Genomic DNA, 27,273 nt, shown 5'->3' with positions numbered 1-27,273 from the left:
CTTCTGGGTTCTGATTCCCGCGGGACTGGGCGTTCCGATTGAAAGCTTAGCTGACTGACGTCTGGTGAAAATCTTCCCATGGCGCATAAAGCGCATCACCAGTTTTCCGTAAAGAGCCGACCTGCAAACCGGCGCTATACGGTGCCTGCGCCTGCCGTGTAGAGCCGACTGCGCAGGCGCCATATAGAGCCGACTCGCAGGTCGGCTATTTACGGAAAACTGGTGACGTGCTTTATGCGCCATGGGAAGATTTTCACCAGACGTCAATCAGCTAAGCTTTCAATAGGAACGCCCAGTCCCGTGGGAATTCAGAACCCGGAAGCCTGGGCGAAAATAACAATTAAATGGAATGTACGGAGAAAAATACCAGCATACTTTACATGTCGTTAGTATGCTGGATGTAATGTTAGAATTTTTTTTGAGGGTGAACCCCCACTAAACTACTTAGGTGACATAACTGTAAAACAAATGTTCACCTTATTGTTACAAAGATAAAAAAAAAAAAAAAAAAAAAAAAAAAAAAAAAAAAAAAAAAAAAAAGCATGGGGGGCGCAATTGCCCATCCCTCTGAAATCTATGGAGGTAATTGCAGCGAAGTTTGAAAGCAACTAAATAATGGCACTGTGCAAATAAGATGTAATCAAACCGTGTGGTCAAAATAAATCTATGTCAAGACAAAAAAGTCCACAAGATGTGTAAAAAGAATAAACCAAAAGATGGTTAGCCCCTTATCCATTGGACAATGTCATTTTCCCAATTAAGATTATGGCACTACTATAAGATACCTTACTTGGCAAAAGATAACGTTAGACATTGCGTTAAATAAAATTTCATGTTGAATATTAAATCCAAAAGTAATTGTAGAAGACTGGCTACAAATTTAGGAACATTAGCGGTGTTAGAAACTAATTCTCTTTGCCCAATATAACTTTTTAGACAAAATTGTGACCTTGAATTACCATTAGGTAATTTAAATACCTTTCCATGGTTTTCTTCATTTGATTTTTTTCTCATTGTGGGGAGAAAACAAAAATAGATGAAGAAAACAGTTATTTATGGCATTTAAGCCAGAACTCCATGCACATATTTAAAACAATTACATGTATTCTAATTGCAAGCAGCGTCAATTACTTCAGGTTTTCTTGATTATCAGCATTCTGTAATACCTGGCACAGTTGGTGCATATGGAGGCTCTGCTGTGAACACACTATTAGGTGGAAGAGCAAAGTCAGCAGAGATTATTGTCCAATCAGCAGACCAGGGGTGTATTTTCACTATGTCCTAGTCCAGGCTGTGCTACTACTGCAGTGATCATCAACAACCTGCTTGTATCTTCTGGAAGAGTTTTCCAGATAACAAGAATGGCTGAACTACAAACCTTTGGCAGGTGAAATCATTTCAGCATTTTAACTTTAAGTATTTCAGTGGCTCCATGGAGTTCAGCTTTAACTAAGAATACATTTTGCGGTTTACCTTGCAAAATTGTAAAATATGTATACTATTGTGTTCTACACAAAATCTTAAGCACTTTGGGCAATAAAATGCTAAACACTTAATCTATGGCCTCCTCAGCTGACACCCATATTTCAGGAATGGTTTACAATCCTGTTTTGGTAAATATTGCAATTTCTCTTCAACGTAACTAATCATTATCAGGATGACATATTAGAAACCTAACCAAATACACTGAAGCATTAGAAGACTGAAAGCAGACTTCTGCTTGGAGCATACAACACTTATGCCGCGTACACACGATCGGTTTGTCTGATGAAAACCTTCTGATGGACCGTTTTCATCAGACGAACCGATCGTGTGTGGGCCCCATCGTTTCCCCCCCCCCCCCCCCCCCCATCGGTGATAATTTAAATTATCTGATGGTTAAAAAAAAAAACGATCGTCTGTGGGCAAGTCCATCGGTTAAAAATCCACGCATGATCAGAATCAAGTTGACGCATGATCGGAAGCATTGAACTTAATTTTTCTCAGCACGTCGTTGTGTTTTACGTCACCGTGTTGGACACAAACGGATTTTTAACTGATGGTGTGTAGGCAAGACTGATGAAAGTCAGCTTCAGTGGATATCTGATGAAAAAAATCCATCAGGCCGTTTTCAATCGGATGAACCGATCGTGTGTACGTGGCATCAGGCTACTTTCACGCTGGTGGTAAAACACCGCTATTTTTAGCGGCGTTTTACAATTTTGTTTGTCTGGATTTTCGGCCGCTAGCGTTGCAGTTTTAACCCCCGCTAGCGGCCAAAAAGGGTTAAAACCGCCTGCAAAACGCCAGAGAGGCTTTTTGCAGGCGGTTTAACCCTTTTTCAGCCGCTAGCAGGGGTTAAAACTGCAACACTAGCGGCCGAAAATCCCGGCAAACAAAATGGTAAAACTCCGCTAAAAATAGCTACCCCATTGTTTTCAATGGGCAGGGGCGCTATAGGAGCGGCATTTTTACCGCTCCTACTGTGCCTCAGGCCTTTTTTTTGCGTCCCGCAACGCTCCAGTGTGAAAGCCCTGGATAGAAAGGAGCAGCTCTTTCTGGGCACATTACAGGTGCTATTTTTAGCGCAATAGCACCTGCAAAGCGCCTCAGTGTGAAAGCAGCCTTAAACATTTCTGTATGTTTGCCACTTCAAGTTTCAACTGTTATTATCTATGACTTTTTTCCTGCACAAGTCTAGTCTTAAAATTACTTATGGGTAAATTCAAAGAGAAAAAAATAAAATATGTATGTATGTATATCTTGTTTAACCAGCACACCATTTCCCTACTATTCTCTGGTGTATTAACGCATTGCTGTTATATGAAAGGGGATGATGGGTTTAAATGTAAGATTACAACACCCTGAGGCATCATGCTTGGGCACATGTATGTGGCCTACATCTAGTATATCACACTGCATGACACTAGTGCATCATGACAAAAAGATTCACTGCCCTGTATGGCAATTTGGAGGGGGAGGGGGGACAAAATCTTTTAAATTTCCAAGTTGAAATTTATTTAAGAGAAGTCAAGGTTTTCAAGCAGAATTTCAGAGGAGGAAGCGTTAGAATCTCTGCCAGGTTTTTATTGCTGCTTATGTTTGTGCTAGGGACATTCCACTTTTAGTCCCAGAAGCTAACTAGTGAGAGTAAACCTGCCCAAATTGGGGACATTTGTCAAAACGTGTCTACTGGGAGATTTGCCCCCACCTACCTATACATTTACAGCTTTTCACTGGATTTAGCCTCACTTTTTGCCCCAATGACAACTGTCGGGGTGAGTCCTCCAAATGACTTGTGAGGCGTTTTCAATTCTCTTCCTAGCCAAGTTACTGACAGAGGTTCTAGCCCTTCTTTCTTTAATCACACCAAAAGCTGGAAATGCATTTCAAGAGGAATTCTCTGTGGCGATCAGAGCACTGCAATATTGGAGCCAATGACTAACCAAACTTGTAAAGCCTAAAATCCCCTATATTAAAACTAATCACATAAATTCTGTAGTATATAATAGATACAATACTGGGGTTCTCAATGTGGGTTTTTAAACACCAGAAGATGGCCTGCTCCCAACACAAAAACACATACTCGTAAAGTGCAAGTTGGCCATTTACTTACATATATCACCAGCTTTTGGCCTAAAAACATAACATAAGCCTTCGCTGGTAGGCCAACAGCACAAAAAAAAATGCAGACTAGTCTCATGTAACTGTAAAATGGTTCATACAATCAAATGAAGCCTACATGTAAGTTTATAAGCTCAACCAGAATTGGCAATACTGTAACAGCTATATTACATTCTGTAAACATAAGTATAACACTTGCAGGTCTGAAAAGGCAATATTTACAGTTTTTGGTTAAATAATCTATTTCAGCTTTCATTATATTCTTATTCTGAGGTGCTGATCTCTAATAACCACAACACTGATACATTGTATTTGTAGTACGGTCCCATAAGCAGCGACATCGCACTTTACAACAGACCAGGCAATGTGTGAACTTCCTTCGTTTTCTCCACTTCAAAGCTCCGCATGGCTTGCCTGAGCCGTAGTGATTTAACCAAGCTGCTTACCCCTCTACCTTTAGGGCTCAAGTGTATAAACAGATTTCAGTTTGTATTAGTGTAAAAAAAAAAAGAAATAGGAGAGACATAGGTACAATAAGGCAATAAGCTAGAGTTAAAGCAGCATTGATGCATGTCCCTAACTGCAACTATTTACATTGAGTGTATATAGAATATTAATCCCATCAGTGTGAAGTGCTTACAGCAAAATGAGCTGCGTAACACTTGCACCATATGGGCAAAATGAAGTGCAACACAGAAAGCTTCCCTTAACATAAAAAATAAGTGTGCAAATCTTGATTTTCTTTATACATGTAAAAAATACAGAAGCTATTAGGACACTGTACTGCTATACAAAAAAAAGAAAGACACCCATTTTGTGTTTTTAAAACACAGTAGTATACCTTTTCTTTCCACAAACCATCTAAAAAGGCACTAAGGGTAGGAATGACCAGTAACAAAATATTATGAAATGAAGCAGAAGCACATCATCTTCAGTCCGGTCGAAATATCGGGTACTTTGGTAAGAATTCTATGAGTATAACCTGCAAAAAATAAATAAATAAATAGGAGTTAAAAAGGTTCAGTAGATGACAAAAAAAAAAAAAAAAAAAAAAAAACACCCACTTTTAACCACTTCCCACACAGCCTATAGACAAATGACTGGGAGGTGGCTTTCCCATCCTGACTGGATGTCATACAACATCCTGTCAGGAAGAGTCGACCGAGGGGCCGTGCAGCACCGCTGTGACTGATCAGAGTACTGGCTCGCTGCTGGTACCATGTGACCACCGTGACGAATCACAGCAGGTCACATGACTGTTGTACACAACATACCATCCCCTGTGTACAATTGTGTTGCTAGCGGTGATTGGTCAATTTGATCACAAGGTACAGACAGGGCCAATCACAGCCCATCTGTACCATGCAATTAGCTGTGACCAATCATTTAATTGGGGGCATTTCTACTGTCCATTTTAGGGCCTCAAAATGATATAGTCAGTACATCAGTGGTGATCAATTTTTAGATATATACACCATTGTTTAAAATAAACACTGATTTGGGTATTTTCAAAGAAATGGAATAGAATATATATTTTGGACTACATTTTATGAAGAACCATTATTTGCAACATTTTAAACAGAATCAGAGAAAAACACGTTTATTTTCAAAATTCTGTACTTTTGGTTTATTTAGCAAAAAGTAAAAAAACCCAGTGGTGATTAAATACCACCAAAAGAAAGCTCCAATTGTGTGAACAAAATTATAAAAATGTAGTTTGGGCACAGTTTCATAACTGTGCAATTGTCATTTAAAATTGCAACAGCACTGAAAGCTGGCCTGGGCAGTAAAAGTGCCCAGTATTGAAGTGGTTAATCATTGTGAGAAAATTATATGTAAAACCTTGGTTTGAGTGTAACTTTGTTTAAGAGCGTTTTGCAAGACAAGCAAACATTTTTAACAACTTTTGACTTGATATACAAGCGATGTCTTGATACAAGAGTAGCGTCATGACAACTGGGTATAAAAGAGAAGAGAGGCGCCTCTAAGTGTAGCAATATGGTTACATTTAATGAAGGTACAACATTTAGCAAAGTATTGCTACACTTAGAGGCACCTCACTTCTCTTTTATACTCAGTAGCTCTTGCTGGATTTTGCTTCTAATCCCCTTGTGAAGGCTTCCTTCTGTGAATGGACATTTTATGGTTACACAACCTATCACATTGCTATAATCTGTATATGAAAAAAAATTGAGAACTCCGCACTATGGTAATATATTAAAGAAGCTGCTCCCCTAGAGTGGTGTGAAAACAACTTTAGCAATGTGGGGGGTGTATAATAGTAAGGGGGCGCCAATAGTAGGCGATAAATTCCAAATTCTAGCTTGAAACAATATATTAACTATAAGGTCAACAATGCAATAGTGATTTAAAGTGCAAGTGCTTATATAATAACATAAAAAAATAGGTGCAAACAGGTACGATCGAAAGCCGCTTGTGAGGTTGCTACTTTTGTCAGTTTCAGACTGATCAGTCAGCAGCGTGTATCTGTTCGTCTGACCATTTTAAAAAGGTCTGATCGATGGTAAAATGGCCATCGATCCGACACTAGAGGCCAACAGTGCGTGGGCCACAAAAGCATGGCCGGCAGCGTAGATGAGTGTGGGACCTACAGAAAAATGGCCTCCGAGTGGCGGCTAGAGGCCTACCCAGCGCGGCCACAGAAAACAACGTTCGTTCACAGCTTCGCCGTATCTGGGAGCCTGGAGCAAAATGCGGAGGCCGCTAGCAGAAAACCAGTGATCAGTGCAGCAGAGCAAAATACAGCAGTCAGTACACACAGCAGGAATCACCAAAAACATGGCCGCCGAGCGTCGATAGAGGCCAATACAATGCGGCCACAAGAACATGGCCGCCAGTGCAACTAAAGCAATACAGCATGGATCACAGCAAAAATGGTCGCCAACAGCATGGAGCAGGAAACACAGGTAAGCAGAATCTCTTATGCAGTTTATACACTGATTTAGTGCGTAACTTATGGTTCCCCAGGTGAAGCTCCCCAGGTGAAGCTCCCCAGGGGAACCCCCACCCCAGCAGCTAGCTCTGAGAGCCTAGGGAGGAGGGAAGGGAGAAGGGAGGAATAGAGCCCTTCACTCACCTCTCCAGGGATGCCCAGCTCTGTCTTCCTGCCGAAGCAGGAGATTACTACTTACCCACCCTTGTGCTGGAAGCATCCTAGACAGACCATCTCCCTCATGGTGACGGAGGTGACTGTTGGCCCGGCTGCTGCGACTCAGCCCTATAGACCGATCATATGCATGCCCTGGAGCGTATAGCTCATTGGCCACCCGTAGAGCAATGGGCCTGTCGTGGACGTCCCAGTGCATAGCTATGGTTGGCACACACTCGATGGCCGAAACTGGGGGGACTACAAGGATCTGGGATCCAACCTGTTGCCCAGTCGGCAGTTGATCGAAGATCACAGGAAAAAAAAAAATCCAAAGTAAATTTGAAATAAAGCCTCCAGGCCTATGGGCCCGAAGGGAGCTTGGTGCAGGCTGAGGGGATATAGCCAGTTGGACTGCTCCCTGGGCAGGGCTGTTCAGCTTTGAAGTTGTTAACACTTTCTGCCTAGTCACTCCTAAAGGAAGGCTAATACCCACTTTGTCAAGATTAAGGCTGTGTCTGTCCATCCATGAATGAAATAGAAATGTTTTTTTCCTGGTCAGAGACTTATTAGGGGCAAATTCCACCACAATGTATAGTGCTGCACACAGCCCACTTCATACACAAGGCGTGTGTCCCGTGTGCTCAGTTCACACCACTGCACTGTAGTGGTGTGCACTAAAAAGAGAGGGGGGGGGGTGTTTACCAGCAGACCTGTTAGAATGTGGTTGCTGATGTGAACAGGCAAATACTTTTTAATCTGCAGTCTAAATAGAAGTATTACAAAATGTATGTCACGTTAAGTAGGATGGTTATTTCTGTAGTAATTACACGTTAATTTAGGTCCAGAAGTATAGCAAGAGCATTTAGAAGAGGCGCTGCTCTCATACATAGAAACCAGTGTTTGCTCACCTCTCTCCCCCCCTACCCATTCACAGAACTTTTCTGCAGCAGCTTTCACCCTTTCAGATTTATACAGGCTGCTGGCAGTAGGGTTGGGCAGTGCACCTGTGCCTTCCACCCAAAAATGCCGGAGTCTCAGGCACAGGGGCTAAATGTCTAGTAGTGTGCATGAGGAACAATGCTTCAAATATTATTTTCTAAAAGAACAGAAGATTATGAAATCATTACCCCGGGGTGGCTGAGTGACCAGCACAAAGTTTACACCAATAGGTCTTTAAAGGAGAAGTATAGCCAAAGCTTGTTTGGCTGTACTCCTATGGATCACGTTCTGCACTCCTGTGACCCATTTTCAGCAGACAGCAGGAAGATATAACACAGGCAAGATCGCAACCACCACATGTCTGGACCAGCACCTGGCTCAGTGAGTAGCGGAGAGCCTGACTTGGCCGCTCCTGCACCCTCCACAGCCCATTGCCCCAGAAAGTGTGGGGCAGACAGAGCAAAATGCAATGATTAACAGTCACAGGTCTTTGCTCAGTGAGCAGAGAACCGAGTGATCAGCGGTGGTCGATTGCTCGGTTCTTAGTCTTAGAGCCGGCAGGGGACAGATGCAGTATCCACCCTAGGTAATGATGGTTAAAAAAATAAATAACCTCCCATACGTCTCTGTATGAAAAACATACTCACATATTCCATCATATTGTTTGATTCACATTTCCTTCTGCTCAGTTTCCAGTGCAAGCCAAGCTAAGGAACAATTGATACAACATTAATAAAAAGCAATTTTTATATTTGTGACAGCTAAGTCACCATTTTCTAAAGACCATTTATTTACCTTGTGATATAATCTGTTATTCTCCCAGTCCAAGAGTTTGTGAATAGATCTCCTTGTCTAACAAAACCAGAATAAATTTGGTCATGAATTATATGGAACATCGTCATACATTTTAATATAGCAGTCAGTATGTATAGTATTGTCAAACATACAATATCTTGAAGCCCAACTCCGCATTCTCAAAAGGAGCTACATTAGCAGGACCCAAAGAATGACAACAGCTTTCTACACAAGACTGACATGGAATTTATGTAGGACTTATGCCGCGTACACACCATCACTTTATGTGATGAAAAAAAATGAGGTTTTTAAAAACGTCACTTTAATTGACTGTGTGTGGGGGAAAACGTCGTTTTATGTCTTGTAAAAAACGACCAAAAAAAATTGAAGCATGCTTCAATTTTATGTGTCGTTTTTCAAAAGTGCACTTTTTACTTCACAGAAATTGACCGTGTGTAGCAAAAAATGTCGTTTTCTAAGACGTTTTTTCATCCACGCATGCCCAGAAGCTACTTATGAAGCAAGCTTCAATGGTAAAACGTGGTGGAACGTAACCTCACTTTGCAAGAACATTGTGAGAAAAACGATGGTGTGTATGCAACTTCGTCTTTGAAAATTGAAGTTTCAAAAACGTCATTTTTTACTTCACAGAAAGTGTCGTTTTTTTTCATCACATAAAGTGATGGTGTGTATGCGGCATTAGGCTTAATATCTATGCATGTTGCTTTTGAGCATTTCTGCAGTGCTTTTTGCTGTGCTTGCTATGTTTTTGGACACACGTTAGGGCGATTTGTGCGTTTTGACTCCACAAATTTACCTTTACAACCCCTTTAAGCAGTTACAGAAATGTTTTTTTCTCCCCTTTTGGGATAAAGGTTTTATATTAATGAATAAAAGCCGACCATTGTAAGCACCCCTGTCAGTGTTAAATGTTTTTTCTTAACCCTTTAACTGCCACATTTGCTGGACATCTTGGTCTGATAAAGGAAGGTGAAAACTTTGGTCGATCACCAGGCAATAAAACTAAATTATACGTGGACGAAATCAAAGACTGCTCCTTAAAGTGGAACTAAACCCGCTAACTTAAAGCTTGAACTAAAGGCTAAAAAACTACTAACAGGTACAATCATTAGTGCAGAAGAGACATGCAATGTTGCTTCTGCAATAAAATGCATTTATCTGCCGGTTCCCAATCCTCTGCAAAATATACACTGAGCTGCACACGCACAGCTCAATATAAAAGTGCTAAATAGATTAGAGAGCTTGTCTTGTCACACAGCTCTAAAAAGTATCTTTGTTCCTCTGCCTATGTCAACTGGGCAGTTGCCATTCCTCCAATCAGCTGTCACAGTGTAAGTCCAGACACCACGCCTACTGCAGAATGAGGAAGAAAAAATTCTAACACAATGTAAGAATTCTAAAAGAATATAGCAAGATGAAGACAGCAGATATACACACAAGACTTATAATAGGGCGATTGGTTTCATCTCTGTGCATCATCTAAGGCTGTTCATTTCACTTGGTATAGGAGAGGGTTTACATCCACTTTAGTGCTAGTGACAGACTATCATAAAAGTCATTTTAGCCATAGTTACACTTTAAACTAGGTATTTTCCAAGGGCTCCAAATTTTAGTCAAACCCGGTTTTACATATTGCATCAAATTAGCGGCTTTTCCCATTTTGTGCATCTTCTGAAATGATGATTAAAGTTATGTGTATTCCATCAAAAACATTGACGAAATGGTATAGATATAGAGAATCTCTTCATAGTAATGAAAAATTGCATGCAATGTCCCAGAATCTAACAGTGTCCTCACAGCTGTTCTGGACATCACTGCTATGTACCTGCCATCATATGCGACACAGCCAAGAAGTCAAAGATTTCAGATGCAGTTCACACTGGTGCGTGGAAAACACTGCATGCAATTCGCACAGGAATCGCACCGCATTCCTGTGCACATCAAATGTGAGGTCTGTGCGGTGCATATTGAGCCATACATTTTGTATGGCTCAAATAGCATCGCATCTGCACCAAAAAGGTGCATCACAGGATCGCTCACACCCATGCGATTTTGCAATCTGTTTTGAGGGTGACGTTAATCTAACATTGACACGGAAGCAGTGCGACTGCCAAGCATTGCAATGCGTGGAAACGCAGCAAATCTTGTGCCCTGAAGCAGGGCTCAGTGTGAATTTTTTTTTTTTTATGTAGTTTAAAACCACAAATACGCACACCATATACAAAAAAAAAAAAAAATTCTACAAAAATGCAGGGCATGTTTTATGTCTCCACAAAAATGGGCTCTGCACCAACCTATAAATGGCCTTTACAGCAAGGAGCACATGGAAGGACAACGCATGAAAGACAAAACCAGAGAAAATTCCCAGCTCAACTTACCAACCGATTTAACCTGTCAAACAGTATGCGTTAAAAAGTTTACTTAGCAGATATTTGCAAGCGCATTTGCAAATTGCAAGGCCCCATTGTGACACCCTGTATTACTTGCAGTCCTAACCCTTCTAAATTTAGGAGTCTCCTAAATTTACATATGTGCGTTAACCAAACCCGATTTAACGCATACTGTTGGACAGGTTAAGTCGGTTGGTAAGCAGACTGGTTGGTTAGTTGAGCTGGGAATTTTATCTGGTTTTGTCTTTTATTTATCACTGTACAGGTGTAAACACCCATTGTTTCACACTAGTCAATTTAAAATTACTAACCCTTTTATTCAGGCATATAACAGGCCACAAACTGAAGCCTAATGTACAACAGCAGCAGATACAGCCACATAGCAGCCATTTCACATTGAGGGGGAGATTCTTTCTCAAGCAGGTATTTACACGACCAATACTGATTTTAAACTCCTCTGGAGCAACCTGGAAGGATAAAGCATAACATTTTAAAGACATAGCTAAAAGTGTCAACAACTTACCCAATTCATTGCCCAAAAAAATGACATGGCTATACTCTTCTTGCAAAAATGTGAATAGAAGGAATGCCCTACATACACTACAGAACAGCCAGGACCTTCAGAGTATTAAATCTCATTTTCTCAATCTCATTATGAACAGATTCCTCCATCCACATTATACAGTGCAGATAAATGAATCTCCCAACAGTGACAGCATATGACTGGTTGCAACCGCTGCCTTATAAAAAAAAATTCCAGCAGGCTCCTTCGACAAAAGTCAATAGAATGATTGACTTCTATTAAAGAAAGTGGGACCTGAAGGGCCACCAACTGAGAATTTTGGCCAGTTCCTCAAGAACCATCTGAAAATGTGCACAGTGTATATGGGCCAGCTTCAAATTTACATAAATTTGCACAATAAATTCTCACTCCTAACAGATCTTTCCCAACCACTGCTAGATGCAGGCTGCCTTTACAAAAACAGGCAGGCATTTCTAGTCCACTGAAACTGACATATGGTGTGCTTTACAACAATCTCCATGCTTCAGAGCAGTGGCTGGACAGAGGCCTTTAAAGATCTCAGACCTCATCCATGTAATGCCACTCAAGCTTACAGGGATTGGTTACTTTTTTTTTTTTAATATAAATAAATAAATATATATATATATATATATATATATATATATATATATATATATATATATATATATATATATATATATATATATATATATATATATATATATAGTCTGTTTAGAGTCTACTTTCTCACTTGCGTTATTGCTTTTGCACCCTTTTTTCCCCCCTTTAAAAAACAGATAAGGCCCTTAATATGTGTTGCGCTTTACTACAATGTGAAGACATTATTTCCCTTAGGCATCTGCTTTTTTTTTTCAAACACTAAAAAGGATCATAATATTTTACGACAGGATGCAATAAGGGCAACAAACAGAAAAACCAAGCAAAGCCCAGCAGGCAAGATCTGGATTGTTAAAAAGTCAAACAAAACCACCACCACCCCATCAATCACCTTTCATCTCCACGAACAATACTAGAGAAATTTTACGACTTACACCTCTGAACTGTAGGCTTATCTCACTATAGAACATCTACTGGCGAGTGCAGTTGGCAGGAAACTATGGTGTCTTCTCTGGAGGTTTATCTACTCACTTTCAGTCACCTGGATCATGTTAGGGCCGTTGGGACTATACATCTTCAGGTAGCCCAATTATGTCAAATTCATATTATGCAAAAAATAAATCTTCAGTGCAAATAAAAAATAAAAGGAGTTTTGTGGGTGTATTTTTTTTAAATATTTGAAACAAAATAAAAAGCAAAACAAGGAGGCACCTTAAGGAAAGAATATGCCTCAAATCAATAATTAAAAATGACTGAAAACCCAATGTAACAAGCCTAGCTGACTAGTTTTGTATTTCAGTGAGACACTTTACTGTACTCATGAGTTTCTCATGCAGGAAATAATAGATGTCCCGTGTCATCGTGGGGGGTGTCACACTTGCACAACATGCCATCATACACAGAAAAAATTAAAACCATTTTTTGCCCAAGCACATTTTAGTGATTTATCTGTGTGCGTGTCACACAACTTATCTAGATTTTGATGGACTCCTACCCACTGCCATCCCATTTCCCAGTGAAAGCTTTGTTATTAGCCACTGAGCCCAACTCAATGGACAGGGGATAACAATTGGCTTGCCAAGCCCTACAAATAATCCAATCCCATTTTAGAGAGACGCCTACTCTAAAGTGTGCTTATTTTAATGGTATTGTTTATGACCACCAGGAATGGGCTCGGGTGTGTTCGGGATCCCGCCAGGAAGCAGACACTGCAGAACTCTAATCACAGGCAAGTGAGCCATTTCCCGAGCCGTAGTTGCAGATCCAGAAAGGTCTCACTGCCTGTTATCAGCGGTGTGCAGTGTCGGCTTTCTGGCGGGATCCCGAACACGCCCGAGCCCATTTCTAGTGACCACTCCCCTTCATGTTTTCACAAAGTTTTCTGAAAAACATTCTTACCTTTCCGGTCAAAACCGAAGGGAATTCTGCATCAAATTTGTTGCTTAGACCAAACCTGAAAGAAGGAAAAATACATATTAATGTGGATGTAGACCCTCACATATACCCAGTGAAGTGAACAGCCTCAGATGATACACAGATGAAACAAATCTCCCTACATAAGTTATACATGTATATCTGCTGTCTTTCCCTTTCTACACTTTAACCACTTAAGGACCGAGCCTCTTTCTGAGATTTGGTGATTACAAGTTAACAGGTTTTGTTGCTAGAAAATTACGTAGAACCTCCAAACATACATATTTTTTTCTAACACCCTAGAGAATAAAATGGCGGTTATTTCAATACTTCCTGTCACACCTTATTTGCGCAGCAATCTTAGAAGCACACTTTTAATTAAAAAATAAAAAACAGTAGTTAGCCCAATTATTTTTCTATATTGTGAAAGATGTTACGCCAAGTAAATTGATACCCAACATGTCACGCTTCAAAATTGCGCCTGCTTGTGGAATGGCGATAAACTTTCACCCTTAAAAATCTACAGGTTGCATGTTTTGAGTTACAGAGGGCTAGAATTATTGCTCAATACCTCACATGTGGGGTTTAAACACCGTTTTTAAATGCGGGTGCCTCCACACGCGAGCTCGGCGGGACGGGGCACATAAAAAAAAAAAAAAAAAACACACACGTTATCTTTTATTTTTATACTGTTCTTTTGTCACTTGTATTCCTATTACAAGGAATGTAAAGTAAACATCCCTTGTAATAGAAAAAAAAAAAAAAAAGCATGACAGAGCCTAATATAAGATCTGGGATCAAAAAGGCCTCAGATCTCCAGCCGTACCATGTCCGCTGGGCACCCGCGTTCGGCAGTCACAGAGACAGGGACATGGATCTCTGGGTATAAACATAGAGATCTACGTCCTGTCAGGGAGAGACCGATGGTGTGTCCCTTGTACATAGGGACACAGATCGGTCACCTCCCCCAGTCAGTCCCCTCCCCCCACAGTAAGAATCACCTAGCAGGGCACACATTAACCCCTTCCTCGCCCCCTAGTGTTAACCCCTTCCCTGCCAGTCACATTTATACAGTAATCAGTGCATATTTATAGCATTGTTTGCTGCATAAATGTGAATGGTCCCAAAAATGTGTCAAAAGTGTCCGCTGTAATATCGCAGTCCTGACAAAAATCACAGATCACTGCCATTACAAGGAAAAAAAAGTCATAATTCTATCCCCTATTTTGTAGGCGCTAGAACGTTTGCGCAAACCAATCACTATACGCTTATTGCGATTTTTATTTTTAACAAAAATATGTAGAATACGTATCGGCCTAAACTGAGAAAAAGTTTTTTTTATCTTTTTCAAAATTGTCGTTCTATTTTTGTTTATATCGCAAAAATAAAAACAGCAGAGATGATCAAATACCACCAAAAGAAAACTATTTGTGGGAAAAAAAGGACGTAAATTTTGTTTGGGAGCCACGTTGCACGACTGCGCAACTGTCATTCAATGCGTGACAGTACTGAAAGCTTTGAAATTTCCGCCTCTACCGACGGCTTCGGTAATCGGCTGAGGGCACCGGAGAGCGGCGGCCCCTCTCCCGTCGCTGATAAAAGTGATCTTGCAGCAAACCTGCTGAAGAGACCACTTTTATCTGAAAGCAGACCACCCTGTGAAGAAGAAGATACTGGGGTTATGGTACCTAGCTGCTGCTATAAAAATGGTATTCCTCTTTAAAGTACCGACGTATAACGTAAGTGGTTAAAGAGTGCAGATTGTGTTACAAATCTTGTTTCCTCATTCAGCAGTGGGAGGGGAGTCTGGGCTTACAATGTGTGGGAGCTGATTGGAGGAAAGACACCCCCCTCCACATAGGCAAAGGGACATGCAGAGCTGTGCTGTGAATAGACAAGCTCCCTGCTAAAATACCTCCAAGCTCCCTCTCCAAAACATTTCCAGGTGCTGTTATCTCCTGTGTCAGAGAATTTGTCAGAAGTGTCTCTGCTGATAACAGAGGAACGTAGCAGCAGAAAGACACAGCACTTCAAGCTTTGGAAAGAAATAAGTGCTGTCTTTCTGCTGCTCCTGGGTCAGATTTAATGAATGGAGTTTACCACCACTTTAAGTTGAAATGAAACATTAAAAATAACTTACTAATATGCTACACCTATGAGACCAGTCCGGTCACATGATCTAGCTCCCCTGTGCCAGCCAGTGAGGCTTCAGCGGAGAGGACAGAGCACCAACGGATGGGCCATGGAAGCCTATGGGTGATGTCACAGCTACAGGATTTACTAGCAGTTGTTGGAACAAGCTCTCCTCTCCCCCTGCAGCTTCCACTGGCCGACAGACGAGATCATGTGACCAGAGCAGCCTAAAAATAGGTATGTTTATACATCTTTCATTACACAGGGTAGCCAGCATAGGTGTTTGCAGGGGGGAGGGGGAAGAGAAAAGGATAGCTTTAAGGCTTGTTAGGTGCAAGATGGAATTCCATTTTAATCACACAGTACAGGACTTGCATTGATAGACCAAGCAATAAAACAGGATGAGAGGGCAACAACCTAGCAACACTAATGCCAGCAGGTCCACAAAACCCCCCACAAGGGTCTAAAACATAAGTTCACCTTCTGAACATTCTACAGACATATTTAGGGTGTAATATGTTAATCACCCCCCCCCCTTCCCTGTGACAGCGAGTGGCGGAGACCATCCCTTGCTGTCACATTTTACATTTTGAATTGTAAGGGAGGGTTTTAACCGTTCTGTTTTTTTGCATCTGCGTCCCATTAGGGAGATGTCCATTCACTTCCTGTTCCATAGCCAAAACAGGAAGTGAGAAGAAATCCCTGCAAATTAGGGAACCCCTTGGGACCCCCAGGTCAGCAGCATTAGTGACCCCATTGGAAGATTTCCCCTCCATTACTGTACTTGGGATAACCACAATATTTGGGGACAGAGGATCAGATGACAGCACTCCAAGCTTGGAATACAAATGCTTGGTCTTGAACAGCCTATGAGACCCCAACAGCCCTGGTGAAATTGGCCCGGATGTGAAAGGTATCTTCCTAAAAGGCACAGGCCCTGAAAAAGAGCTGTTTGATCTACCTGACAATGGTGAAGTGGCAAGCAGGGTGTCCTCTATTAGGACCTCCATGTAGAACAAAAAAGGAACACAGTCTTGCAAAAGGAGGCCATGGCTGCCAAGCAGACCGACAGCTGTAGCCACATCCAAAGGCAATTTCTTTGTCCCGTTTTGGAGCAGGACAAAGGAAAGGAAGGACAATATCCTCATTACGGTGGAAAGAGGACCACATTATGTACAATGGAAGAATACCCTTTTCTTCTTCTCCATCTTTCACAGCAGTCAAGAGAGGAACTTCACCAGAGGGAAGGAATAGACCAGTTGAAATTGAGCCCAAGGAATAACCTGAGTATTTACTGTGAAAGCTAGAGGAAGAACTTGTCCAGCTTGTAGTCGAATTTGAGGGCTCGAATGTGCGGATTTACCCACCACTCTATTCTGTAGTGACATAGTGGCCTGCATGAGGAATCACAGCAAGGATTACACTTCTGTTAAAGGCCACCCACAATTTCATTTTTTCATACAAAAGTGATAGGGTCAGCTTTAAGGGCCTGTCCACACTATGTGCAGTTACTTGCGTTTTTTCCTCATGGATAAATGCACGCAACTGCAATGGCACATAGAAAACAATCGCTTTCTATGCGGCATGTTCACATCAGAAAGCCGTATTGCGATACAAGGCAAATAGGTTGCGTAATATTTCACACCTCACTAGATGGCACAGCATGTCACTAAACAGCAAGTACAATGCACTGAAAGATCTGCTGTGACATGAAGGAAGTGTTATTTTTTGCACTTCACATAAAGTTTATAAAAGACAAAAAAATAAAAAAAGGGGGGGGGGCATCACACCCCCTGTGCATTGCAGTCAATCAACTTTTATTTTCAAGCTTAACCACTTGACCTCGGGAAACTTTACCCCCCTTCCTGACCAGGCCATTTTTTTGGCTATACGTCACAGAGTTACTTTAAAGCGGTGTTCTGACCGGGGGAAAAAAATGAAACTCAGCAGCAAAAAATACTATAGCTGCTGACTTTTAATACTTGAACAATTACCTGTCCACAGAGCCCGCGATGTCGGCACCTCAGCCGATTTCCGGATCAGCTGTCAGGTGCCGCCGTTACCATTCGTGGTAAGAGAAACCAGCAGTGAAGCCTTTCGGTTTCACAGCCGGTTCCCTACAACGCATGCGAGAAGCACGCTGTGCTTTCTAACTGGCCCAGCGGCAGAGAAAGGAGGGGGGACCGAACTTCCAAAGGGACAGCGCTGTCTCCCGGACGTTGGGAAGGGTACTTGTCCCCCCACCCCCCCCCCCCCGAAAGGTGCCAAATGTGGCACCGGAGGGGGGGGTAGATGCACATAAGTTTAGGTTACACTTTTGGGTGGAGCTCCACTTTTAGGCTGCATTCACACCTGAGCGTTTTGTCGCCTGAAGCATGAAGCTCCAAAACGCTAGAGGGGAAAAAATACATTATTCTCAATGGAGATGGTTCACATCTCCACTCGACGCCCGACACCGAACGCCTGAAGCTCAAACAAGTTCTGGACCCTTTTTTGTCGCTCGAATTGAGCGAATTTGGGCGTTTTTCTGTTTTTAACATTGGTGACCCTAGACCTGTCGAAAATCGCGGTAAAAACACTGCGACAAATCGCGGCAAAAAACGCTGCAAATATCGCGGCAAAAAACGCTACGCTCAGGTGTGAATGCAGCATAACTGAAAGTTGCGTGGTTGTGCGACGTTGTGTTCAAATAAAATTTATGTCAATAAATTAGCGCTTTCTTTTGGTGGTATTTGATCAACTCTTCAGTTTTTATTTTTTGTGCTATAAACAAAAAAAGGCCATCAATTTTGAAAAAAATATTTTTTACTTTCTGCAATAAAACATATCCAAATAAAAATGAAAAATGTCTACATCAATTTGGGCCAATACGGATCCTTCTGCATGTTTTTTGTAAAAAAAAAATCCCAATAAGCGTATATCGATTGTTTTTTTGCAAAATTTATAGCGTCTACAAACTATGGGATTTTTTTTATTTAACTAGTAGTGGTAGCGATCAGCAACTTTGCAGCGAACATTGACACTTTTGGAGGATAAGTGACACAAATACAGTGATCAGTGCTTAAAATATGCACTGTCACTGTATTGACACTGGCTGGGAAAGGGGTTAAACATCAAGGGTGATCAAAGGGTTAACCGTCTTCTTAGCCAGTGGTTTAGTGTACTGTATGGGTGGCGTTTTTTTCTACGGGAAGACATGGATCCTAATCCCTGCTTTGCAGAGACACAAATTCCATCCCTTCCCTCCTGTCAGACCGCTATTCTGCGCTGGATGATCGGCAGGTGCACATGGAGTCCGCGGTACCCGCAGATCAGCTCCCACTGTGTATAATCACAGCAGTAGCGGGCCTGCCGTTGGTGTGCATGCATGTCCCCTACCAGGAAGTATTGTATTGCATACTAGGTATGTGATCCTGCACAGCAGTGCCACCTTGCTGCCGTATATGCATGTTATATGGTCGGCAAGGGGTTAAAGTAGAACTTTAATCAGAAAACAAAGTCCTGATTGATCACTTCAGGCTGGCCCCTTTTGCAGTTATAGCCATGTAAACATTAAAAATACGTGCCTATACTTCCATTAATACACCATCTCACCCGGCTCTGCACATGCTCTATTTTTAGGCGATGACAAGTTAGTAGAGTCCAAACTGCTGACAGCCTTAAAGCAGCTTTAAACTCTCCTCTCCTTTACAGCCAAGGAAGCAGCTTCAGTTTGATCGGCAACTGCCATGATGCTGCACATATGATCAGTTATGACACCAGCTTTTTGATGCTTTGACAGTTTGGCTGAGAACTCAAGCACATGTGACAGTCAGCAAATCCAGGACCAACCGTTTTTTAAACCGTCAAATCAATGGGCTTAGCTCTGCTTTATGATTTATTGCTGTTCAGGGGCCCTGGACTTCAACAAAATGGCAGCCTCCAGCAAGAAGAAAGAGGAACACTGCTGGAATTTACAACACACATGCATTTTGGTGACATATTAATGTAGAATTTATGTTCTTTGCTACAGAACATTATTTTTATCATGTTGTGGGTAAAGTTATGCTTTAAAGGCTTAGTTTGCCTTTACCAAAAACTGTCTATAAGAAAAACAGAAATGAAAGGTGCGCACACCTAACACATTACCAGAGATAATTCAATACATTTTATTTTTTTTGTATAAAAGTGGGTACTCACAAAATGCAACTGACAAAAGGCCATAAACACAGTGCTTGGACATGCACAGAATACAAGGTACAGCCAACGCGTTTCGGGGGCTCACAAGTACCCCGTGTCCTGTGCATGCACTGTATTTTATGGCCTTTTGTCAGTTGCATTTTGTGAGTACCCACTTTTAAACAAAAAACATTTTTTATTATTAAATTATCGCCTTTCATTTCTGTTTTTCTTGTAGTTCCTTTCGGATTACCCCATCTGAGGAAGGCAGCATACACCTAGCTTTGGGATACCATATATACCCTTTACACCACCATTTTATCTGATATCTGTTACGTCCCACCTTGGAAGACCTATTAGCCCTGGAAGTGACTGTAAAATCTGTCTTTACAAGTAAGGGACGATTGTAGAAAAAAAAAAAAAAACTGAGCATTTCTGACTTAAAGGGTTAGTAAAGGAAAAATATTTTTTCCTTTAAAGCGGATGTGCCACTAAAACAATATATTAAAAGCTAGCAGCTACAAATACTGCAGCTGCTGACTTTTAATATAAGGACACTTACCTGTCCTGGAGTCCAGCGGTGATCGCAGCAGAGGATGAGCCGATCGCTCGTCACCCTGCTGCTCCCCCCTCCATCCACGGTGAGGGAACCAGGAAGTGAAGCGCTGCGGCTTCACTGCCCGGTTCCCTACGGCGCATGCGCGAGTCGCGCTGCGCCCGCCGATTGGCTCACACGCTGTGTGCTGGGAGCCGAGTGTTCCCAGCACACAACGGGCGACAGACGGGATGTGACGGAATGCCCGTCTTTCGCCCGTAGCGTGTGGCCGGAAGTGGGTGCAAATACCTGTCTTTAGACAGGTGTCTGCACCCCCCTCCCCCCTGAAAGGTGTCAAATGTGACACCGGAGGGGGGGAGGGTTCCGATCAGCGGGACTCCACTTTAGGGTGGAGGACCGCTTTAAAATAACAAACATGTTATACTTACCATCAATGTGCAGTTAGTTTTGCACAGTGTCCCCGATCCTCGTCTTCTGGGGTCCCTCGGCGGCTGTCTCTGGTCCTCCCCGCAAGTACTGAGCACAGTCATGCGAGAGAGCTCGCATGGTGGTCAGTAATTGCAGGTGCGCTCCCATGATACAGCGAGCGGCCATAGCCGCTCACTGTATCACTCGGCCCCGCCCCTCAGCGCACCGCGTCATTGGATGTGATTGACAGTGGCGCAAGCCAATGGCTGCGCTGCTCTCAATCCATCCGCTCTAGCCAATCAGCGGCCAGGCTGAGCGGCGAAGAGGACGTCGGGACCGAGCGCGGGACTTTCGAGGGGTCAGGCAAGTATAACGGTGGCTCGGGGAGCCGGCAGCTTCAGATGTTTTTTCACCTTAATGCATAGATTGCATGAAGGTGAAAAAATGTTTTACTTTACAACTCCTTTAAGTTGGGTTATGCACTTGCTTTAGGTGTAGGCCATTTGCATACCTCATGAAGCCTAACTGAAATGCTCCCAGGATGTTGCCAAGTGAAGCCTAGTCCTTATTGCTCATCTCCACCATCACAGGAGTGAACTTTTTATTTTATTCAGACCCCCTCATACGCTCTCTCTCCCCTCTGATGCAGTAGCTCTGAGCTAAACATCCGAGAGCCTACATCTGTGATGGTGGAGGTGAGCAGTAATGACAAGACCTCTCCCACGTCCTGGGAGTATTCCAGCCATGCTTCAGGTAAATACATAGACGGCCTACACCAAGGACATTATTCAACTTTAGTCAGAACTGCAATCTGTTTTTATTTACAGCCCCCCCCCCCCCCCCCTCCTTATCTGCAAAGTGGAGGTGAATTCTATCATTTTCAGCCAAGGAAGCTGCCATCTTGGCCTTGGTTTGCTCTGCAACTGCCATGATGCAGTTGTGACACCAGCTATTGAATGGTCTGACAGTTTGGTTGAGTGCGTGTCCACTTTGACAGTTACTTCCTGGCCACGTGCCAGATATGCAACTGTTAAACCTACGGGTTTATTTATGCTTTAACAGGGTTTTTATGCCAGGAGGGGAGTGGTAAAGACTTCCAAATCATGTGACCACTAGCTGTCACATGACTGGGAGCCCATCCTGCTCATAACCAGAGACCAGGCGCTACCTGTGACTACACCGTCATTGTGCCCAAAGCGTGCTTTTGGCACACAGACCTCACCCACCATACACACATGCAGTGTGCAGGTGTTAAAGATCACACACTTTGCCACGGCATCCCCCCACCAATGATGAAATGTAAAATACTGCCAAAGTCAGAGTACCAGGGCCAATCCCATACAACAATACAGGACTATAGCTACTTTCTTCTAAATCTCAGGAAATATTTTTAGGGCCAGTTCACACCGCATACATTCCAGTGCGTTTTTTTTCTGCATCAAAAACACATGGAAAGTACGTTACATGGTTGCAATGGCATAGTTTACATCAGTGCTTGCCGTTCCAGAGAGGAAAAAAAGTAGAACATGCTGCATTCTTCCTGCTCTGGACTGTACTGAAACGCTGTAAAAAGCGTCAAAAACGCACGTCCTTATTTAGGGCCAGTTCACACCAGATGCAGTTCTGTGCACCTATTTTCTGCACTAAAAATGCATGCACAGTGTTTCAATGGCGCTAGTTCACACCATGCAGTCAGATTTCCCGGGTGCAGAAACTGACTGCATGATGTGAACTAGAGCCATTGGAATACATGGAAAACACTGTGCATGCATTTTTAGCACACAGAACTGCATCTGGTGTGAACTGGCCCTTAAAAGAGAAGTACTGTATGTTTTTTCCTAGTCATACTTACCTCGGTGGATGGTGCATCAGACTGATGCTGCATCTGTCCCCTGCCATCTCTGCACTGAGAGCTGAGCCACTAAACACTGTTGATGGTTCGGTTCTCACTCCTCCCCGAGCAGAGCGATGCTGACTGTCAGCGTGGCTTCTGCTCTACTTCTCAGCACTCATTGGAGCGCTGAGCTGTGGAGGGGCGGAGAGCGGCCGTCTCAGTGGCTCACTGAGACCACCATCAGGGCAGCTGGGAGATCCAGACTTGGAAGTCGGGATGATGTGCTGCCCCGACAGATGGCAGCGACGTCATCAGAGAGCGGACTTCAGACTGCTCTCCGCTGAAAACGGGTCACAGGAGTGCAAAACGAATTGCACTCCTGTGACTCAGATGAGAAGCCCTGCCTAAAAAGCTCAGGCTGGACTTCTTTAATAATAATAATAAAAAAAAAAATAATGCACCAGACTGCATCAAAAACACACATGCAGAAAACCATCCGGACTGCGTTTCTATGTTTTGAACTGGCCCTCAGGCAAATTGCTGTGGCGGGTGACATTGGAGTGCACAGTCCAGTGGCAACATGACAACACTTCCCATGTGTCAGAAATGATGGGGGGGGGGGGGGGCTGCGTTGTCACCTCATCACAGGAAGTCCTGACGGGCAGGGGAGTGCAAGTTCTGGTGATATGGGGGGGGGGGGGGGGGACGCACAGACGGACGACTGCGTTGTTCTGGTGATGGGGGGGCTGCATTGTCACCCAATCACAGGAAGTCCTGTCTGGCAGGGGATTGCAGGTTCTGGTGATGGGGGGGCATTGTCACCTCATCACAGGAAGTCCTGTCTTGTAGGGTAGTGCAGGTTCTGGTGATGGGGGGGAGGGGGCTGCGTTGTCACCTCATCACAGGAAGTCCTGTCTGGCAGGGTAGTGCAGGTTCTGGTGATGGGGGGGGGGGGGGCTGCGTTGTCACCTCATCACAGGAAGTCCTGTCTGGCAGGGGAGTGCAGGTTCTGGTGATATGGGGGGGAGGGGGCTGCATTGTCACCTCATCACAGGAAGTCCTGTCTGGCAGGGGATTGCAGGTTCTGGTGATGGGGGGGGGGGGGGGGTGCATTGTCACCTCATCACAGGAAGTCCTGTCTGGCAGGGTAGTGCAGGTTCTGGTGATGGGGGGGAGGGGGCTGCGTTGTCACCTAATCACAGGAAGTCCTGTCTGGCAGGGTAGTGCAGGTTCTGGTGATGGGGGGGTGGGCTGCATTGTCACCTAATCACAGGAAGTCCTGTCTGGCAGGGTAGTGCAGGTTCTGGTGATGGGGGGCTGCATTGTCACCTCATCACAGGAAGTCCTGTCTGGCAGGGGATTGCAGGTTCTGGTGATTGGGGGGGGGCTGCATTGTCACCTAATCACAGGAAGTCCTGTCTGGCAGGGTAGTGCAGGTTCTGGTGATGGGGGGGGGGGGGGGCTGCGTTGCCACCTAATCACAGGAAGTCCTGTCTGGCAGGGGATTGCAGGTTCTGGTGATTGGGGGGGGCTGCATTGTCACCTCATCACAGGAAGTCCTGTCTTGTAGGGGAGTGCAGGTTCTGGTGATGGGGGGGTTGCATTGTCACCTCATCACAGGAAGTCCTGTCTGGCAGGGGAGTGCAGGTTCTGGTGATGGGGGGGGGGGGTGCATTGTCACCTCATCACAGGAAGTCCTGTCTGGCAGGGTAGTGCAGGTTCTGGTGATGGGGGGGAGGGGGCTGCGTTGTCACCTAATCACAGGAAGTCCTGTCTGGCAGGGTAGTGCAGGTTCTGGTGATGGGGGGGTTGCATTGTCACCTCATCACAGGAAGTCCTGTCTGGCAGGGGAGTGCAGGTTCTGGTGATGGGGGGGGGGGGGGGCTGCGTTGCCACCTAATCACAGGAAGTCCTGTCTGGCAGGGGATTGCAGGTTCTGGTGATTGGGGGGGGCTGCATTGTCACCTCATCACAGGAAGTCCTGTCTTGTAGGGGAGTGCAGGTTCTGGTGATGGGGGGTTGCATTGTCACCTCATCACAGGAAGTCCTGTCTGGCAGGGGAGTGCAGGTTCTGGTGATGGGGGGGGGGGGGGTGCATTGTCACCTCATCACAGGAAGTCCTGTCTGGCAGGGTAGTGCAGGTTCTGGTGATGGGGGGGAGGGGGCTGCGTTGTCACCTAATCACAGGAAGTCCTGTCTGGCAGGGTAGTGCAGGTTCTGGTGAGGGGGGGGTTGCATTGTCACCTCATCACAGGAAGTCCTGTCTGGCAGGGGAGTGCAGGTTCTGGTGATGGGGGGGGGGGGTGCATTGTCACCTCATCACAGGAAGTCCTGTCTGGCAGGGTAGTGCAGGTTCTGGTGATGGGGGGGAGGGGGCTGCGTTGTCACCTCATCACAGGAAGTCCTGTCTGGCAGGGTAGTGCAGGTTCTGGTGATGGGGGGGTGGGCTGCATTGTCACCTAATCACAGGAAGTCCTGTCTGGCAGGGTAGTGCAGGTTCTGGTGATGGGGGGGTGGGCTGCATTGTCACCTAATCACAGGAAGTCCTGTCTGGCAGGGTAGTGCAGGTTCTGGTGATGGAGGGAGCACTATGCAATGAAGTTTTGGTGCCCCTCACAGAGGAGCTGCCGGCTGATCCAGTCAATGAATGTCCGAGCAGCATTGTGTGTACAGCTAGTGTAGGGAGGCTCAGCGGGGGTGTGAGGGAAGGAGAGGCCGGCTCAGTATGTGTGTTGTACACCCCAACCGAGGCCTGCTCCCCCTCCCCACACACACCGGACTCCCCTCGTCTCTTACACGGTAATATGTCCGGCTCCCCTCACTACCACCGGGTCCGGAGCGTATCGGAGTAAATGTTCCTCGGCCACCACCCGGGCAGAGCCCGTTTCCCGGTCCTCTCCGTCCTCTTCTTCCTCCTCATCCAACTCGTATATGGTATCAAAGTCCGCCATGTTTGGAAGCAAGACGCTCATGACGTCACCCGAGGACGGAGCAGGGATTGCGGTGACCTCACGTGACTCACGGTGGGCGGGGTTTGAGACGCGTGTGTGTGTGTGAGCGGAGGGCGGGAAATGTGACGCTGTGAGGGATGGTGGGCGCTGAGAGGTGATGTGACATAAGATCCAGTGTATGGAGAGCACGGCTCCTCTGTTCTGTATGGGTCATGTTATCTTGTTATATTGGCTTTTCTTCTGCAGCCTGTGTCCTCATCAGAGAGCTTGTCCTTCATTTCTCCCAGAGACCAGACAGTGATGGCAAATTTAATGCATTATATAGGGTGACCACATTTACAAACTACCATTCAGGGACAACCTCCCTTCCCAGATTCAGGTAGGGGCGCGCACTGATACGGCGGCGCAGCGTCTCGTCTTTACGCTACGCCGCCGTAAATTACAGGAGCAACGCTGTATTCACGAAGCACTTGCTCCGTAATTTGCGGCGGCGTTGCATAAAAGGGGCCGGCGTAAGCGCGCGTAATTCAAATGATCCCATAGGGGGCGTGGATCATTTAAATTAGGCGCGTTCCCGCGCTGAACGTACTGCGCATGCGCCGTCCCTAAATTTTCCTGATGTGCATTGCAGTAAATGACGTCGCAAGGACGTCATTGGCTTTGACGTGAACGTAAATGGCGTCCAGCGCCATTCACGAAAGACTTACGCAAACGACGTAAAATTTGAAAATCGTGACGCGGGAACGACGTCCATACTTACCATTGGCTGCGCCTCCTAATAGCAGAAGCAGCCTTACGACGAAACCGACGTACGCAAACGACTTAAAAAAACGACCGCCGGGCGCACGTACGTTTGTGAATCGGCGTAAGTATGCAATTTGCATACTCTACGCTGACAACTACGGGAACGCCACCTAGCGGCCAGCGTCAGAATGCACCCTAAGATACCATGGCGTAAGAGACTTATGCCAGTCGTATCTTAGGCTACAGTCGGCGTATCTAGCTTTCTGAATACAGAAAATAGATACGCCGGTGCAGCTTTTGAATTACGCTGCGTATCTATGGATACGCCGGCGTAAATCTTTACTGAATCTACCCCATTGTAAAAAAAATGTAGGGACACTTTTTTATCTGTGTGCGAAGTCTTATAATTAGGGGCGGGGCATTTGTCTGTAGCGGGGAAACAAAAATGCTCCACGCAAATTGGGCATGGTTTATGCTAAATATTGGGCGTGGCTTAAATGGGCGTGACTCAAAGGGGATGGGGCTAGAGTCTAAGATGAACAAGGGAAGGAGGGGAGAAAGAGAGTGAAATAAAGAGGGATGAAGGGACAGCAGGCCCAGATGCTACACCACAATAGAAATATGTGTATTCCATAAAGTTTAATAATCAGCAGATAAAGATACTCCAAACTCCTGGGGTTGGCACTTCAGGCATCCCGGTACCATGTTTGCTATGGTGACAGGATGATTGAAGCGCATTATTTCTATTATTATATTGTAAAATAAAATACTGTAGTTCAACTCACCATAATGTAGAATCAGTGGAAGCCCTGAGTATGTTACTTGCCACCAGATGCCATGAGGTGTCCCCAGCTGAGTCCCTCCATACACCAGGTATCCCCAGTAAAGTCTCTCTTTACATCAAGCATTCCAAGCGGAGTCCCCTTTACATTAGATGTCCCCTGCGGAGTCACTCCATACACCAGGCAAACCCAGCGGAGGCCCTCTTTATATCAGGTGTCCTCTTTACATCAGATGTCCCCTTTACATCAGATGTCCCCAATAGAGTCCCTCCTTACACCAGGCTTTCCAACGGAGT

The 27,273-nt window shown here is 44.5% G+C and overlaps 1 protein-coding gene across 1 annotated transcript; it reads right to left on the bottom strand.

The window, feature by feature from the left end:
• Positions 1-2,979: 2,979 nt before the first annotated feature.
• LOC120913771 (cysteine-rich hydrophobic domain-containing protein 2-like) lies at positions 2,980-25,563 on the bottom strand. Its single transcript, XM_040323970.1, has 6 exons — positions 25,297-25,563; positions 13,397-13,451; positions 11,169-11,324; positions 8,447-8,503; positions 8,299-8,358; positions 2,980-4,585 (listed from the first exon to the last, which is right to left on the bottom strand). The coding sequence occupies exons 1-6, from the start codon at positions 25,470-25,472 to the stop codon at positions 4,535-4,537; spliced, it is 555 nt and encodes a 184-aa protein (XP_040179904.1). The 5' UTR covers positions 25,473-25,563; the 3' UTR covers positions 2,980-4,534.
• Between the last annotated feature and the right edge of the window lie 1,710 nt (positions 25,564-27,273).

Source organism: Rana temporaria, chromosome 9 (assembly GCF_905171775.1).
Source record: "Rana temporaria chromosome 9, aRanTem1.1, whole genome shotgun sequence".
NCBI classification, from domain to species: domain Eukaryota; kingdom Metazoa; phylum Chordata; class Amphibia; order Anura; family Ranidae; genus Rana; species Rana temporaria.
This window is presented reverse-complemented; position numbering and strand designations above follow the sequence as displayed.